At 33.0% G+C, this 14,159-nt stretch overlaps 1 protein-coding gene across 11 annotated transcripts in view; it reads left to right on the top strand.

Annotated features, from left to right (window-relative positions):
* The window catches only part of CASK (calcium/calmodulin dependent serine protein kinase), a 381,055-nt gene that overhangs the window by 67,888 nt on the left and 299,008 nt on the right, over positions 1-14,159 (top strand). For 6 of the 11 annotated variants that reach the window (XM_075999330.1, XM_012781844.2, XM_012781842.2 and 3 more), the window contains exon 2: positions 4,024-4,136. In XM_075999330.1, the coding sequence (XP_075855445.1) occupies positions 4,024-4,136 (113 nt within the window). Of the gene's footprint in view, positions 1-4,023; positions 4,155-14,159 lie in introns of all 11 variants that reach the window. The other 5 variants (XM_012781843.2, XM_012781846.2, XM_012781841.2 and 2 more) reach the window with 1 other exon arrangement.

Raw genomic sequence — 14,159 nt, 5'->3', positions numbered from 1 at the left:
TTAGGTCTTTCCTTCTGGGGTGGTCAGATATTCAATAGAAAAGTCTTTCATATCCTGCCTTAACGGTAAAGATCTGGCTTCCAATATTCCCCTGTTAGGGGAAGAGGGACTAGGGCTGTCTGCATTCAGTATATGTGTGACAACATAATCCCTTGCTTTCCATATGGTACCTACCTCCTCAGCGGCCTTGTGTCTCCAGTTCTGAGACCCTGTGTTTTACCCTCTCCAGAGAATAAACCTGTTAGAATGAGGTGGGGGTAGTTGCCCGTGGTGTGGAGTAGAGGACCTAGGGCTCTTACTGCTTCTGTAACAAATTTCATTCAAACCATTTTATTTTAACCCTATCCTCTCTTTACTTCTGGTTCCAGAGTTATCTAGTGCTACAAGTTCATGAGCTCCTTGAAAATGCTGCAGTGCAAATGGGTTTGGTTTTGAACTTTCCTTATTTTCTCTTTGCAATTCAGCTTTCCCAAGTCTGCTAAGTCAATTGCCACTACTCCATCTACTTTCTTGCCTTCCAAATTTGATTATTACTATTGTCTCCTTTCTTGTTCTCCCAGTCTTTTTTTTAAAACCCCTTTGGTATCATTTTAGTGGGATTTGAGGAGGGAAATAAATTAGATGCATTGTGCTCAATCTATCTATTATTCCAGGAACCAACATACTATATTCTAGCATAATTTCATTTCATTCTAGTTAATTAACTTCTAATGACTATATTTATTATTTTTATATTTATCTTTGGTGTCAGAATTGTTTATTTCCTAGACGTAACTTTTCTTCACATAAATGAAAACTAGAGGAGATTATTCTGTGTCTGCATAGGGACACAGTTGTATTCTTTTCAAAACCTTAGGGGAAGGCCGGGCGCGGTGGCTCACGCCTGTAATCCTAGCTCTCTGGGAGGCCGAGGCGGGTGGATTGCTGGAGGTCAGGAGTTCAAAACCAGCCTGAGCAAGAGCGAGACCCCGTCTCTACTATAAATAGAAAGAAATTAATTGGCCAACTAATATATACAAAAAATTAGCCGGGCATGGTGGCGAATGCCTGTAGTCCCAGCTACTTGGGAGGCTGAGGCAGGAGGATTGCTTGAGCCAGGAGTCTGAGGTTGCTGTGAGCTAGGCTGACGCCATGGCACTCACTCTAGCCTGGGCAACAAAGTGAGACTCTGTCTCAAAAAAAAAAAAAAAAAAAAAAACCTTAGGGGATATTATAGCAATATTCAGTTGTAACATATTCTGGTTTAATTGACCTTTTACTTAAAAACATAGACTGCTGTAAGCAGCCATCTGCCTCAAGTAGAACCTTGTGTTACAATCCCAATCATAATATTTAGTATTTGTAAAGAGTTTAATAAAGAATATATATTTCATCCAATCTGAAATGCCATAAATTATTCCATTTTGATTAATACCCTGGTCATAATTAGTTACAACTATATCATAAATACTGATGAATTGGCTATACCATAGATTTATAAATTTAAGGATGAAATTTTAAGCATCAGAAGGTACAGGCTGGCCAGATTGAAACCTATGCCTCCTGTATTTTTGCTGTTCCTTAAACTGTCCTCCAAGTATAATTAATAAATGTGATATAGTAGATGTGTCACACATGCATTATCACCTCTCCCTTTTTAAGATGGAATATAAGTCAAATTTTAAATTTTTATCAGTCTCTGCTGGGTTTCTACTTAATGGATTAAGTCACAGAAGAACTCAAAGTATATTTTGATGTCTTTTTAGGGTATTAAATTTGGTTTACCTTTGTTAACCCCCTGATTGTCATTGAAGGACAGACCATTACAATGCTTTACTTGTGACCTGTCTTGAGGTCTTCAATAGTTCATAGATATATTTGTTTCTTTGCTTCATGTTATAAAATTAGCTTAAAGAATTGGGGATTTGATTTGATTTTTATTCACAGATTTTTAAAAAGTTTCTGTGTTTTGTCTCAGTATTCTCTTTTCTTTCCTTTCTCCCTGGCTCTCTTAATTTTACTATTACTGAAAGTGTGGGAAGAGAAGCTTTGCTTTCTTTCTCACCTTTGTTCAAGCAGGAAAAAAGTAAAGAATTGACTCAATTGACCACAAACAATCCCACATAGAGATCTCAGGAAATTTCCAAAAAGATATAGTGAATTGAAGCAGACTACACAAATGTATATATAAATGGAGTCCCAAAGGGTTTATGTTTGGACGAAAACCAATTACATCAAGTGTTTCCCGACATTGCTTGCTATTGTCAAGATAAGTAATCACAAGTAAGACATTCAGGTTGAAAATGAAAACGTTTGTGGGAGTCATGCCTCACTTTGTTGTATTGTCTTCTCACAGAGGAAAATCTTTGAATGGTTTTGAGTGATCATCGAAAAGATTTCTTTCTATAGAGTTCTGAAAGGTACATTATTACCATTTTTTTTCCTTTCAGGTTAGGTTTGTTAGGTTACTTGAAGAGAGAGATTTGAAGCTACAGTGTAGCTGATGTCTTCCTGATGGCATTCATGTAATCTTGGAGAAATGTTTAAATCTAAGTTGGATTAAATTCAATTGCTTGTCCTCTAATTGAAAGAAGAAAGACAAACTACTTGAAGGCAAGCAGTATCACAAGTGTGTAAATGAAGATCTTTTCTCTATCTGCTAATTGAGCACATGCATCTAGATAAACTGTTCGTACCTGTAGACACCAGTAAGGGTGATTCTTTGTTTCCCCACCCCCCTCGGGAAAAATACATGCATGTATACATGTACACGTGTGTGTATGTAAATGACTTAAACCATACTAGCCTTCAAATAAACTTATATAGTATATTGTTGTTCTATATTTTTAATACTCAATTCAAACATCACAAATCTATCTTTGGATTATCTTAATTGAGTTTAGATATTTGATAACTGTTAAGTACAAGGAACCCTTTGCGCGCGTGCGCGCGCGCGTGTGTGTGTGTGTGTGTGTGTGTGTGTGTGTGTGTGTGTGTGTGTGTTGCCTGGGCATTGGCATGTTTAAATCATCTCAGCTGATTTAACTCTGTGGCCAGTATTGAGAGCCACCAATTTAGATTGAGGAGAAGATTAGGTAAGCAAATAGCTGGACCAATGGCTCCGTTGATAGAAATTACTTCCTTTCCTGTGGCAATTTAGAACAATTCTAATTTGAAGTTCGGGGAGGATAAAGGATTTCTCTGTGATTTCAGGTGAAACTGGAGAAGTTATTGGAGACCAATCATGCAGGGCTTTCTCTTTGTGAAATACCTGCTAAAGTCTTTTGCCCAGATTTTATTGGAATGTATTTTTTTCTTTAGGAATTACTTATATATTTTAGTTCTTGACTAGATATGTGTATTGCAAATACTTTCTCTCTCTCTGTCTTCCTCGGGTTTTAAGCAGGGATATCATATCAGATTTTCATTTTTAAAACATCACTGCAAGAATGAATGGAAGAAACAAGTTTTTCAGTAGGCCTAGTAGAAGATGATAGTAGCTTAGACTAGGGTATGGGACATGGAGAGAAGTGGACAAGCTCAAGAGATATTTGACGTAAACTCAGTAGGACTTGTTAGTGAAGATTAGGTAAGTGTCAGTTAAGATAAGAGGTGTCAAGGATGTCTTTGGTTTCTGGTTCAAAAGAATAAAGCTCTATATACCACCACTACTATGAACTTTACTTATTTTGTTTAAGATGTTGATAATCTGTATAGAATATTACAATGATTGTTATCTTTGAACATAAGAATACTATTTAAAATTTTTAAAAATGATTTAAATTACAAATTTAGTTATTTGTGTTATGTTTTTCTGGTTTAATCTTTTCAAATTATAAATTACTTATTTCATGAATTATAGAAAAATATATTTAGCATTACATTACTTACATTTTATTTTGAAAACTATCTTCTATCTGGAGTCTAGAATAGAATGGCTTGGTAGTTACACAGTATGGCTATAGTAAACAGTGAAATAGTAAGATATTGATGGAAAATGGGAACTTAAAATCAATGAATTAAAATTGACTTTTTGTTTTTTAGGGGTCCCTTCAGTGTTGTACGACGATGTATCAACAGAGAAACTGGGCAGCAATTTGCTGTAAAAATTGTTGATGTAGCCAAGTTCACATCAAGTCCAGGGTTAAGTACAGAAGGTAAGAGATGGATTTCAAGTAAGTTATTTGATGTCTGGCTTTATTCCATCTCCAAAATCCATTTATCAACCTAACCTTCATCTGGGGGTGGGGAAGCAGACGGTGTGATATAGTAGGAAGTGGATAGAGACACTTTAAACTCCATTCTAGTTTCTCAGAATTGTAGAACATAGTATTCAAAAGGTAGAGTAATTTAAAGAGTTATAAAGTCATTGTGTGAGGGCTTATGTTTTTTGACTAGGAAGATTGAAATCTGGACGTATATTTTAGGGGGGTCTAATTTTGAATTCTGTGGTTTGGGACATGGAATGGGAGGGGAGAGAGGCAAAATAATGGCAAGGATAATAATTACAAATTCAGAAGAAGCTGTGCGTAACTACCTTTAGGATTATGATCTAGTAGAACTAGAAGATTCATATATCATGTTTGATATATATATGGTATATATGTAAAAATTTGAAAGATCAATACTGTTAAGACTTTCAGGACTTAAAACTTTGTTTCAGATTATTAATATGGATAATTATATGTATAAATATTTATAAACAATATGTAAAAAATTTAAAGGTATTTGCTTTATAGTTTTTTAAGTCATAGATATGCTCATACTTCAGATGGCACAATTGATTATTATACTAACTATTCTAATTAGTCTGTCTTTTAACTTTTGACTTTTCTACAGTCCAGTGAAAGATAAATCTTCCTTTAGTCCTTTCATTTTCAATCCAAAAAGCAATGCAGTTGATAGTTTAGATTAGAAAATGTAGGGCAGCGTAGCCTATTTATATTTTATCCAGTTATTTTACTTTAGGAAGTAGAAGCCCACATACCGTGAGCTCCAAGTTAATCTGTTCCTGCAGATTTTTTTTCAGGATCATTACTTTTAAATATTTTTGTGACTCTTTGAATTGTTATAATGATTTTAGAAGTTTCTTAGAAGTGCTGTTCTCAAAGAATCATTAACTGATTTGTTTTTAGTGCTTTAATCTTTAAAATATTTTGGTAAGATTTAGAGATTTTATGGTTTTATACTCTGGAATTGGCTATTAATGTTTTTTAATATATTTTATAAATTTAGCAAAATTTAAAATTGACCTCTAAACAAGCTTTCCATCTAAATTATGGTTCCTTAAGCTTTAACCGCCTTTAAGTTTAATATACTGTATTTGGTTTTGCTGTATCTCAGTTGTCTGACTAATCGAGAAAACCAAGTACTGAGGTAATTATTTATAAACCTAACTAATTAAACATATAGATGTGTTAAATCTTCATTTCTCTTAAATATTCTGATGCTATTTATAAACTTAGTAAGATTCCAATTTAAAATTACAAGTCTAAATCAATTACTCAATTACCTATATTAAATTGGAGTAATATAGCCAAAATTCTCTTAAGCATTGTTATAAATAATTAGAATAAATATTCATAGCTTATTTCTTAACCTAAAACTACTAATACCAGAGGTTTGATTTATCTTTGTTATACCTAATTCTAAACTTCTATAGGCTAAAGACATATTGATAGGGAGATAATTAATTACTTTCTCATTTGGCTGAGGTTGTTTACTGATAGATTTCTTCAGCCGGATCTCTAGAGCTATAGATCCAGAATGCCAGACTGAACCTATATTTATTGTCACCTAGTCAGGGAGTCAAACTCCAAATTTAAACAAGGGGTAGGCGGTTTGGCATATAGTTTATATCCCTGGGTTTAAGTCCTATCTTTACTTAATATAATATATAGGAGCCCATCACTGAAGTTGTAGCTTTTCTTTCCTTGCTTTGGCATTGCTTTTGCTATATAAATGTCTTTAAGTCCTGTTCTGAAGACAAAGCCAGGCCATTCCATTGATCCTTCATACTCTTAAGCCTCTTTGGACTTGATGGAATCCTGTACTCTTTTCACATACATCTTATATGGTAGGGATACAACATATAGATATTAAGTGAAATCCAATTGAATTCTGCATATTACTCATGACTTTGTCTGGTTTTGGTCAGAGGTCAATGATATTCAAGTGAAATATGCACTTGGATCTTTATATTTATGGCTCCAGAATGAATTTTTCCCATCTTCTTTAGCACAATGACTCATTATAAAGTTAACTAAGAAGCGGAATCAAAATTTCATCTCTACCACCTCTGCCTTTTTTTTTTTTGCAATGATGTTCTCATACCCTCTATTGCTCATATTCACTCTAGCTTACTTTATTCTAACTTGGGCACATTTTATTAAAAGAAGTATAATGCATGTAATAGTAAATTATTTCATTATATTATTTCATTATATATTATATAAAGCCTCTTTGAACAGTGTTGCCCCCTCCCACCCAACTTCTTTCAACCCTTTTCCAGTCACCCTAGGCAAAACATCTAAATCCCTCTGCTCTTTCAGTCTATTTAAAAATTGTTAGGGTCCAAAAATGACTTCTTTCATGGCTTTGCATAGAAGGAGATGTTGTATTAAGAAAAATATTTTGAAGTGAAATTTAACACAATAAAACAGAATCCATAAGTTTAGTTGAGAATATCTAGAAATATGTTTATTTACCATTATGTTTTCTTCTAATTAAACTTCTCTCTCAAGTAATAGATAATTTAAGATCAATTTTATTCTTTATTCATTACTTTTCTATTTTATTATTTTATTTTTGGCTTTTTGGTTTATTTGATCATTGTCATTACCTCAGTATTTTTTTCCTGTTTTCTTAGTGTACTTGTATTCAAATACATTATTCAGTGAAATAGGTTTTATAAAGAGTTGCATAAGAACCTACCATATTCTATTTATTTGGATAGGTCATTATAATACAAAGATAAAAAGAGCACCTACCCTCCCCAACCATTGTTTATAACAAAGTTTTTATTAGAAAAAATATGCAATAAATTCTAAGTAAATAATTTACAAATTAACTTTTGAAATGAAATATATTTATTAGTTGGAGACTACCTATACATGTTTTCATATTTTTAAATTCTCATTGTTCTACTGAAGATGAGATATTATATAATAATGATTAGAATATATTCTCTATTTTTGCCATCAGAATCATAATGTTTTTGTTCAATAGGGATTCTTAACTTACAGGCTGCAGGCTACCCAACAATCCCTTCAAATTATAAGCAGAATTATGTTTATTTTTCTAGAGCATCTACAGCTTTTATTAGAGTCCTAAAAAGGCATATTATTCCTAAATAGTTTGGAATTTCTTCTTTTACATGTATGAAAAAATGAAATTGATGCTTATGAACATGAAATGAATAAGTTTCTATTAAATGAAAGCTGTATGAATTTATATTAGCATATTACTTCTAGTTGGGGGATAGTCTCATACTTATACAACTTCCATTAATGAAACTCCTAGAATATTATCTTGAACTTTTAATTAACATACATTTTGTCTCTTACGCTGCTGAGCCACTAATTAAATTAGACTTTTTTTGTTTTAAAAATAGGTAATCAAAATTAATTCTGATTAGTTATTGTAAGGAAATTAAAGGAAAGTAAGTTGTATAGAATTGGAAATTGAATTGTCAAAAGTTCTGAGTTCTTGATAAGACTCAATTCTTTATGGTTTAAATTTAGAAGTCTAAAATTGGCAGTTTTTATTTTGGAGTATCATAAGTTGTATTCTAGAAAGAGTAGAGATTGCATTCCAATTTACTTAGTCTTCATAGATATCTTCTTCTAAAAGCCCCAGATAGTGGGTGATGTCGGTGAAATTGGAGGAGTAAGGACTTTAAACAATTCTCTACTCCATAAAGAGTGAGAAAACTGACAAAAATGTTAGAATCAATTTTTTCAGAGCTCTGGAAATTGACCAGAGGTTTACAGCTGTCCAGGACGAATTTATTCAAGATAAATGGCTGATTCCTGGTAAGAACAGCAAACTTCATAGCATTGTATTAATACTTGCCCCATTCCTATCCCCTCTCTCCAGCTCCATGGTAATCTTGAAAATAAACAGTTCACAGTCATGATGAAAATGAGCAGCCTGGCAGCCATCAGAGGAGGCAAAATGGAGATGGAATACCTTCAAAGCCTCATTCCAACAATATTGTCTTTTTTTTACTTGTCTGGTAGTTCCCTGGAATATCCCTGTCTTAGTCCATTTGTGTAGCTATAAAGGAATACTTGAGGCTAGGTAATTTATACAGAAAAGAAGTTTATTTGGCTCATGGTTCTACAGGCTGTACAAGAAGCATGGTGCCAACATCTGCTTCTGGTGAGGGCCTCAGGCTGCTTTCATTTATAGTGGAAGGTGAAAAGGAGCCAGCATGTTAAGAGATCACATGGCATGGGAAGAAGCAAGAGAGAGAGCAGGGAGGGCCAGGTTCTTTTTAACAGCCAGTTCTCATGGGAACTAATAGAGTGAGAACTCACTTATTATCACAAAGATAGCACCAAGCCATTCATGAGGGATCTGCCCCCATGACCCAAACACCTCCTATTAGACCACCACCTCCAACACTGGGGATCAAATTTTAACATGAGGTTTGGGGGAACAAATGTACAAACTATAGCAACCCCACCTGCGATGAAGTCTTTATTTAACCTGACTCAGAGATCACCCACTGCAAAAAAAAAAATCTTCAGAGGCATTTACTGAAAACTTTTAGAGGCAATTGTTTAACATCATTGCTTCCTGAGGCTGTAGATAACAGCTGAGGTAAAAAACAAACAAACAAACAAACAAAAACCTTCAAATTAAAAAGCTGGGTAATGTGATGTCCATAAAGGCTTTGAACCAGCTATAACATATTTTTGGGTATACAGAAAGCCATGCATGTGTGTAAGGCTGTGCACATGCTCAGGAAAGTTCTGAGAAGGCCTCAACTTCTCACCTCTGGCTGACCTTAAGGCTGTGCAAATAGGAATTGAATGATAAGGCAAATATCTCAAGTCCCTGAGTGTTGAAAGTGTGCCCCACACAAACACAAAGCCCTTGAGCAAAGAGTAAGCTAACCAAGAAGGGACATCAGTGCCCATACACAACAGTGAATACAAACTTCAGAATTTGTTCCCAAAAGGTTACTAAATAAAGAAAAGAAACAATAATAAACAGCAACCATGACAGCAAACCCTGTGGGAGAGAAGATTCTGATTTTTAGAATTATTATTATATTATTTATAATATATCATAAATATATTTATAATATTATAAATTAATTACTTAAAAATAATATTTAAATATTATTATTTAAAATAATATTTAAATATTATTATTTAAAATAATATTATTTAAAACATCCAGTTTTTGCCAAAAATTTTGGAAGTGTATAAAGAAACATGAAAATATGGCTCCTACATGGGGGGGAGGGGAGAAGAAATTAATAGAATCCCTGAGCAAACCCAGATGTTGGACTTATTAGTCCATGGAGTTTAAATTAGCTATTTTTAATATGCTCAAAGAAATAAAGGAGGCTATGTCTAAAAAACTAAAGAAAAGTATGAGACTATCATACAAAATTGAAAAATATCAATAATGAGATATATATTATAAAAAACAGAGAGAGAGAGAGAACCAAATAAAAATTCTGGAATTGAAAAGTACAATAATCAAACTATATTACTATCTTTAAGAGATACACTTGAGACTTAAAAACATACATAAGTTGAAAGTAGATGAATAGAAAAAGATATACCATGCAGACAATAATCAAAAAAGATATCTCAAGTGGCTGTACTAATCATAAGATAAAGTAGACTTTATAAAACAGAAATTGTTGCTAGAGATAAAAAAGGACATTTTATAATAATAAAAGGGTTGATCCATCAAGAAGACAGAGCAATTATAAATATATATGCATCTTACAACAAAGCTCCCAAATAGGCTGGGCACAGTGGCTCATACCTGTAATCCTAGCACTCTGGGAGGCCAGAGCAGGAGGATTGCTTGAGCTTAGGAGTTCAAGACCAGCCTGAACAAGTGAGAGACCCCATCTCTACTAAAAATAGAAAAAATTAGCTAGGTGTGGTGGCCCACACCTTCAGTCCTAGCCACTGGGAAGGCTAAAGCATGAGGATTGCTTGAGCCCAGGAGTTTCAGGTTGCAGGGAACTATGATCATACCATTGCACTCTACACAGGGCAACAGAGCGAGACTCTCTCAAAAAAAAAAAAAAAGCCCCAAAATACATGAAATAGAAAAAGGCAAAATTGAAGGGAGAAATACACAACTTAACAATAATAGCTGGGGACACATTCAACAATAATTGCTGGAGACTTCAATACCTGACTTTCAATAATGGATTCAATGATTAGAGAGAAGATCAACAAAGAAAGGAAAGGAAGACTTGAACAACACTAAAAACTAACTAGACCTAACAGACATCTGTAGAACACTCCACCCAACAACAGGAGACTACATACTCTTCTAAAGTACGCATAGAACATTATCTGTGATAGACCGTGTATTAGCCCATTAAATATGTCTCCATCAACTTCAAAGGAATGAAATCATACAAAGTATCTTTTCTGACAACAATGGAATAAAATAGGAAATCAAGAACAGAAGGAAATTTGGGGAATTCACAAAGATGTGGAAATTAAACACACTACTAAATAGCCAGTGGGTCAAAGAAGAAATTGCAAGGAAAATTAGAAAATGCTTTGAGATAAAAATAAAAACACAGCATACCAAAATTTATGAAATACAGCAAAAGCAGTGATTAAAAGGAAATTTATCGTAGATGCCTCTATTGAAAAAATAAGAGCTCAAATCGGTAATTTAACCTTCTACTTAAAAAAAATAGAAAAGTACAAGCAGGGAGAAAGAAGGAAATAATAAAAATTATAGGAGAAATGAATGAAATACATTTCTTAGAATAGAAAAACAATGGAAAAAAAATCAATGAAACCAAAAGTTGTTTCTTTGAAAGGATTTTTAAGAATAAGTAACCTTTATGTATACTGACAAATAATAAAAGAGACGACTCAATAAAATGAGGAATGAAGGAGGGGACCTTACTACTGACATTATAGTAAGAAGAAGGATTATAAGAGAATACTATGCTAATAAATTAGATAACTTAGATGAAATGGACTAATTCCTAGAATGAGAAAAACTACCAAAACTGACTCAAGAAGAAATAGAAGATCTGAATAGACCTGTAACAAGAAAAAAGAATGATAAGTACTCGATAATTTCCCATAAAGAAAAACCCAGGCCCAGATAGCTTTATTGGTAAATTCTACTACATGTTTGTGGAATTAATACCATCACTTGACAAAATTTTCTAAAGAAAGAGGAGGGAACACTTCTTACCTTATTCTATAAGGCCTGTAATACCCTGATACCAAAACCAGACAAAGACACCATAGGAAAGGACCAATATACCTTATGAATATAGCCACATATTAAATCTATAGTTATATGACTCAGCCATTTTACTTCTTTGCATATACCCAATAGAAATAAAACATACATCTGCATAAAACTTTGTATATAAATGTTCATAGCAGCAGCATTCATAATAGCCAAAAAGTATAACCCAAATGTCTATAAACTGATGAATGGATAAATAAAATATGGTATATCTGTACAATAGAATATTTTTCAGCCATAAAAAGGAATGACATAATGATATAAGCTACAACATGGATGAAGCTTAAATACCATTGTGCTAAATCAAAGAAGCTAGTCAGCCACAAGATACCACATTTATTCCATTCATATAAAATGTCCAGAATAGGCAAATGTGTAGTGACAGAAGAAAGTAAGTATGTTAGTGGTTGCCAAGGTATGGGGAAAGGTAGGATGGGGACTGCCTTGTAGTGGGTATGGGATTTCTTTTTAAAGTGATTAAATATTCCAAATTTGAACATGGTAATGGTTGCATGACTATGAATATACTAAAATCTGATAAATTGTACTCTTTGTGGGCAATTTGTATGGTATATTAATTATATGTCAATAAAGAAATTCTTAAAGGATTATGTATTATAAGTGGAATTTATACCAGAAATGCAAGCTTGGTTAAACATTTTTAAAAAATCAATGTCATACACCTTATTAATAGAAAAATAAACAGTAGTCACATAATCGTCTCAATAAACAAAGAAAAAGCATTTAACAAAATCCAACACCCTTTAATGATAAAAACTCTCAAAAAAACTTTGGGTAGAAGGGGCTTTTTTCAACCTTTTAAAAGTTATCTCAGAAAAACCAATGACTAACCTCATATTTAATGTTATAAGACAATGCTTTCCATCTAAGATCAGGAATAAGACAAGGATGTTTGTTCTTAGCACTTTTATTCAACACTGTACTAGAAATTTTAGCCAGGGCAATAATGTAAGAAACTGATATTAAAAGCATCCAGATTGGAAAGGAAAAAATAAAACTACCTCTGCTTATAGGTAACATGATCACAAACACAGAAAATCCTAAGAAATCCATAGAACACTATTATATGTGATAAGTGAGTTTAGCACGGTTGCAGGCTATAAGATCAATATACAAAAATCAATTGTATTTCTATACATTAGCAGTGAAAATTTGGAAAATGAAATTAAAATAATTCCACTTACCATAGCATCAAAAAGAATAAAATACTCAGTAATATATTTAACTAAGGAAGTACAAGACTTGTTAACTGAAAACTATAAAATATTGTTGAGAAAAATTAAGGAAGTCCTAAGTAAATAGTAAGACTTTCCATGTTCATGGATCAGAAGATTTACTAAGATGACAGTACTCCCCAAATTGATCTATAGATTCAATGCAATCTCTATCAAAAACCCTACTGGCATTTTTGCAGAAACTGACAAGCTGATCATAAAAATTTACATGAAAAAAACAAGGAACCCTGAATAACCATAAGAATCATGAAAAAATATTTTTTTAAAAAGTAAACTGGATATTGACATGCAAAAGCATGAAGGTGGACCTCTAACACCATGCACAAAAATTAACTCAAAGTAGATGAAAGATCCAAGTGTGTGAGTTAAAGCTATGAAGCTTTTAGAGAAAACATAGGTATAAGTCTTCACAACCCATTAAGCAATGGTTTCTTCAATATGAAACCTAAAACACAGGCAACCAAATAAAAAGTAGATAAATTGGACTTCATCATAATTAAAGATGTCTGTGCCTCAAAGGACACTATTAGGAAAGTAAAAAGATTAGACAGAGAATTGGGGAAAATATTTGAAAATCATATATCTGATACGATTCTAGTATTCCAAATATACAGAGAACTCTTAAAAGCCAACAGTAAGTAAAAAGACAACCCAATTAAAAATTATAATGGATTTGAATAGACATTTCTTCCAAGAGTATTTACTAGTGGTCAGTAAACACATCATGATATGCACAGCATCATTGGTCTTTAGGAAAATGGAAATTCAAACCATGAGATACCACGTCACACCCACTAGGATGGCTGTACTTAAAAAGACAAACAGTAACATCTATTGACAAGGATTTGGAGAATTTGGAACTCTCATACATTGCTGTTAGGAATGTAAAATGATATAGCTGCTGTGGAAAAGTTGGCAGTTCCTCAAAAGTTAAACTTAGAGTATCCTATGCCCTAGCAGTTCTACTCCTAGGTATATACCCAAAAGTATTGAAGACATATGTTCGTGCAAAAACTGGTACATAAATGTTCATAACAGCATTATTTGTAGCAGCCAAATTGTTGAAATAAACCACATGTCCGTCAACTGATGAATGGATAAACAAAATGGGATGTCACATACAATGGAATATCATTAAGCCTTAAAAAGGAATGAAGGGTATGCAAGGCTGGTTCAACGTTTGAAAATTAATTAATGTAATCCGTAACATCAATAGCTAAAGAAGAAAAATCACTTTGATTATATAAATAGATACAGAAAAGGCATTTGACAAAATCAAATGCTTGTTCATGATAAAAACTTTCAGCAAACTAGAAATAGAGGGAAACTTCCTAAACTTGATAAAGAACATCTACAAAAACCCTACATCATACTTAATTGTGAGAAACTAGATGTTTCCCCCTAAAGTTGGGAAGAAGGCAAGGATATTCCCACTACTCT

The sequence above is a fragment of the Microcebus murinus genome, chromosome X, assembly GCF_040939455.1.
Source record: "Microcebus murinus isolate Inina chromosome X, M.murinus_Inina_mat1.0, whole genome shotgun sequence".
NCBI classification, from domain to species: Eukaryota; Metazoa; Chordata; class Mammalia; order Primates; family Cheirogaleidae; genus Microcebus; species Microcebus murinus.
The sequence above is the reverse complement of the archived record's forward strand: the minus strand, read 5'-3'. Positions and strand labels throughout refer to the sequence as shown.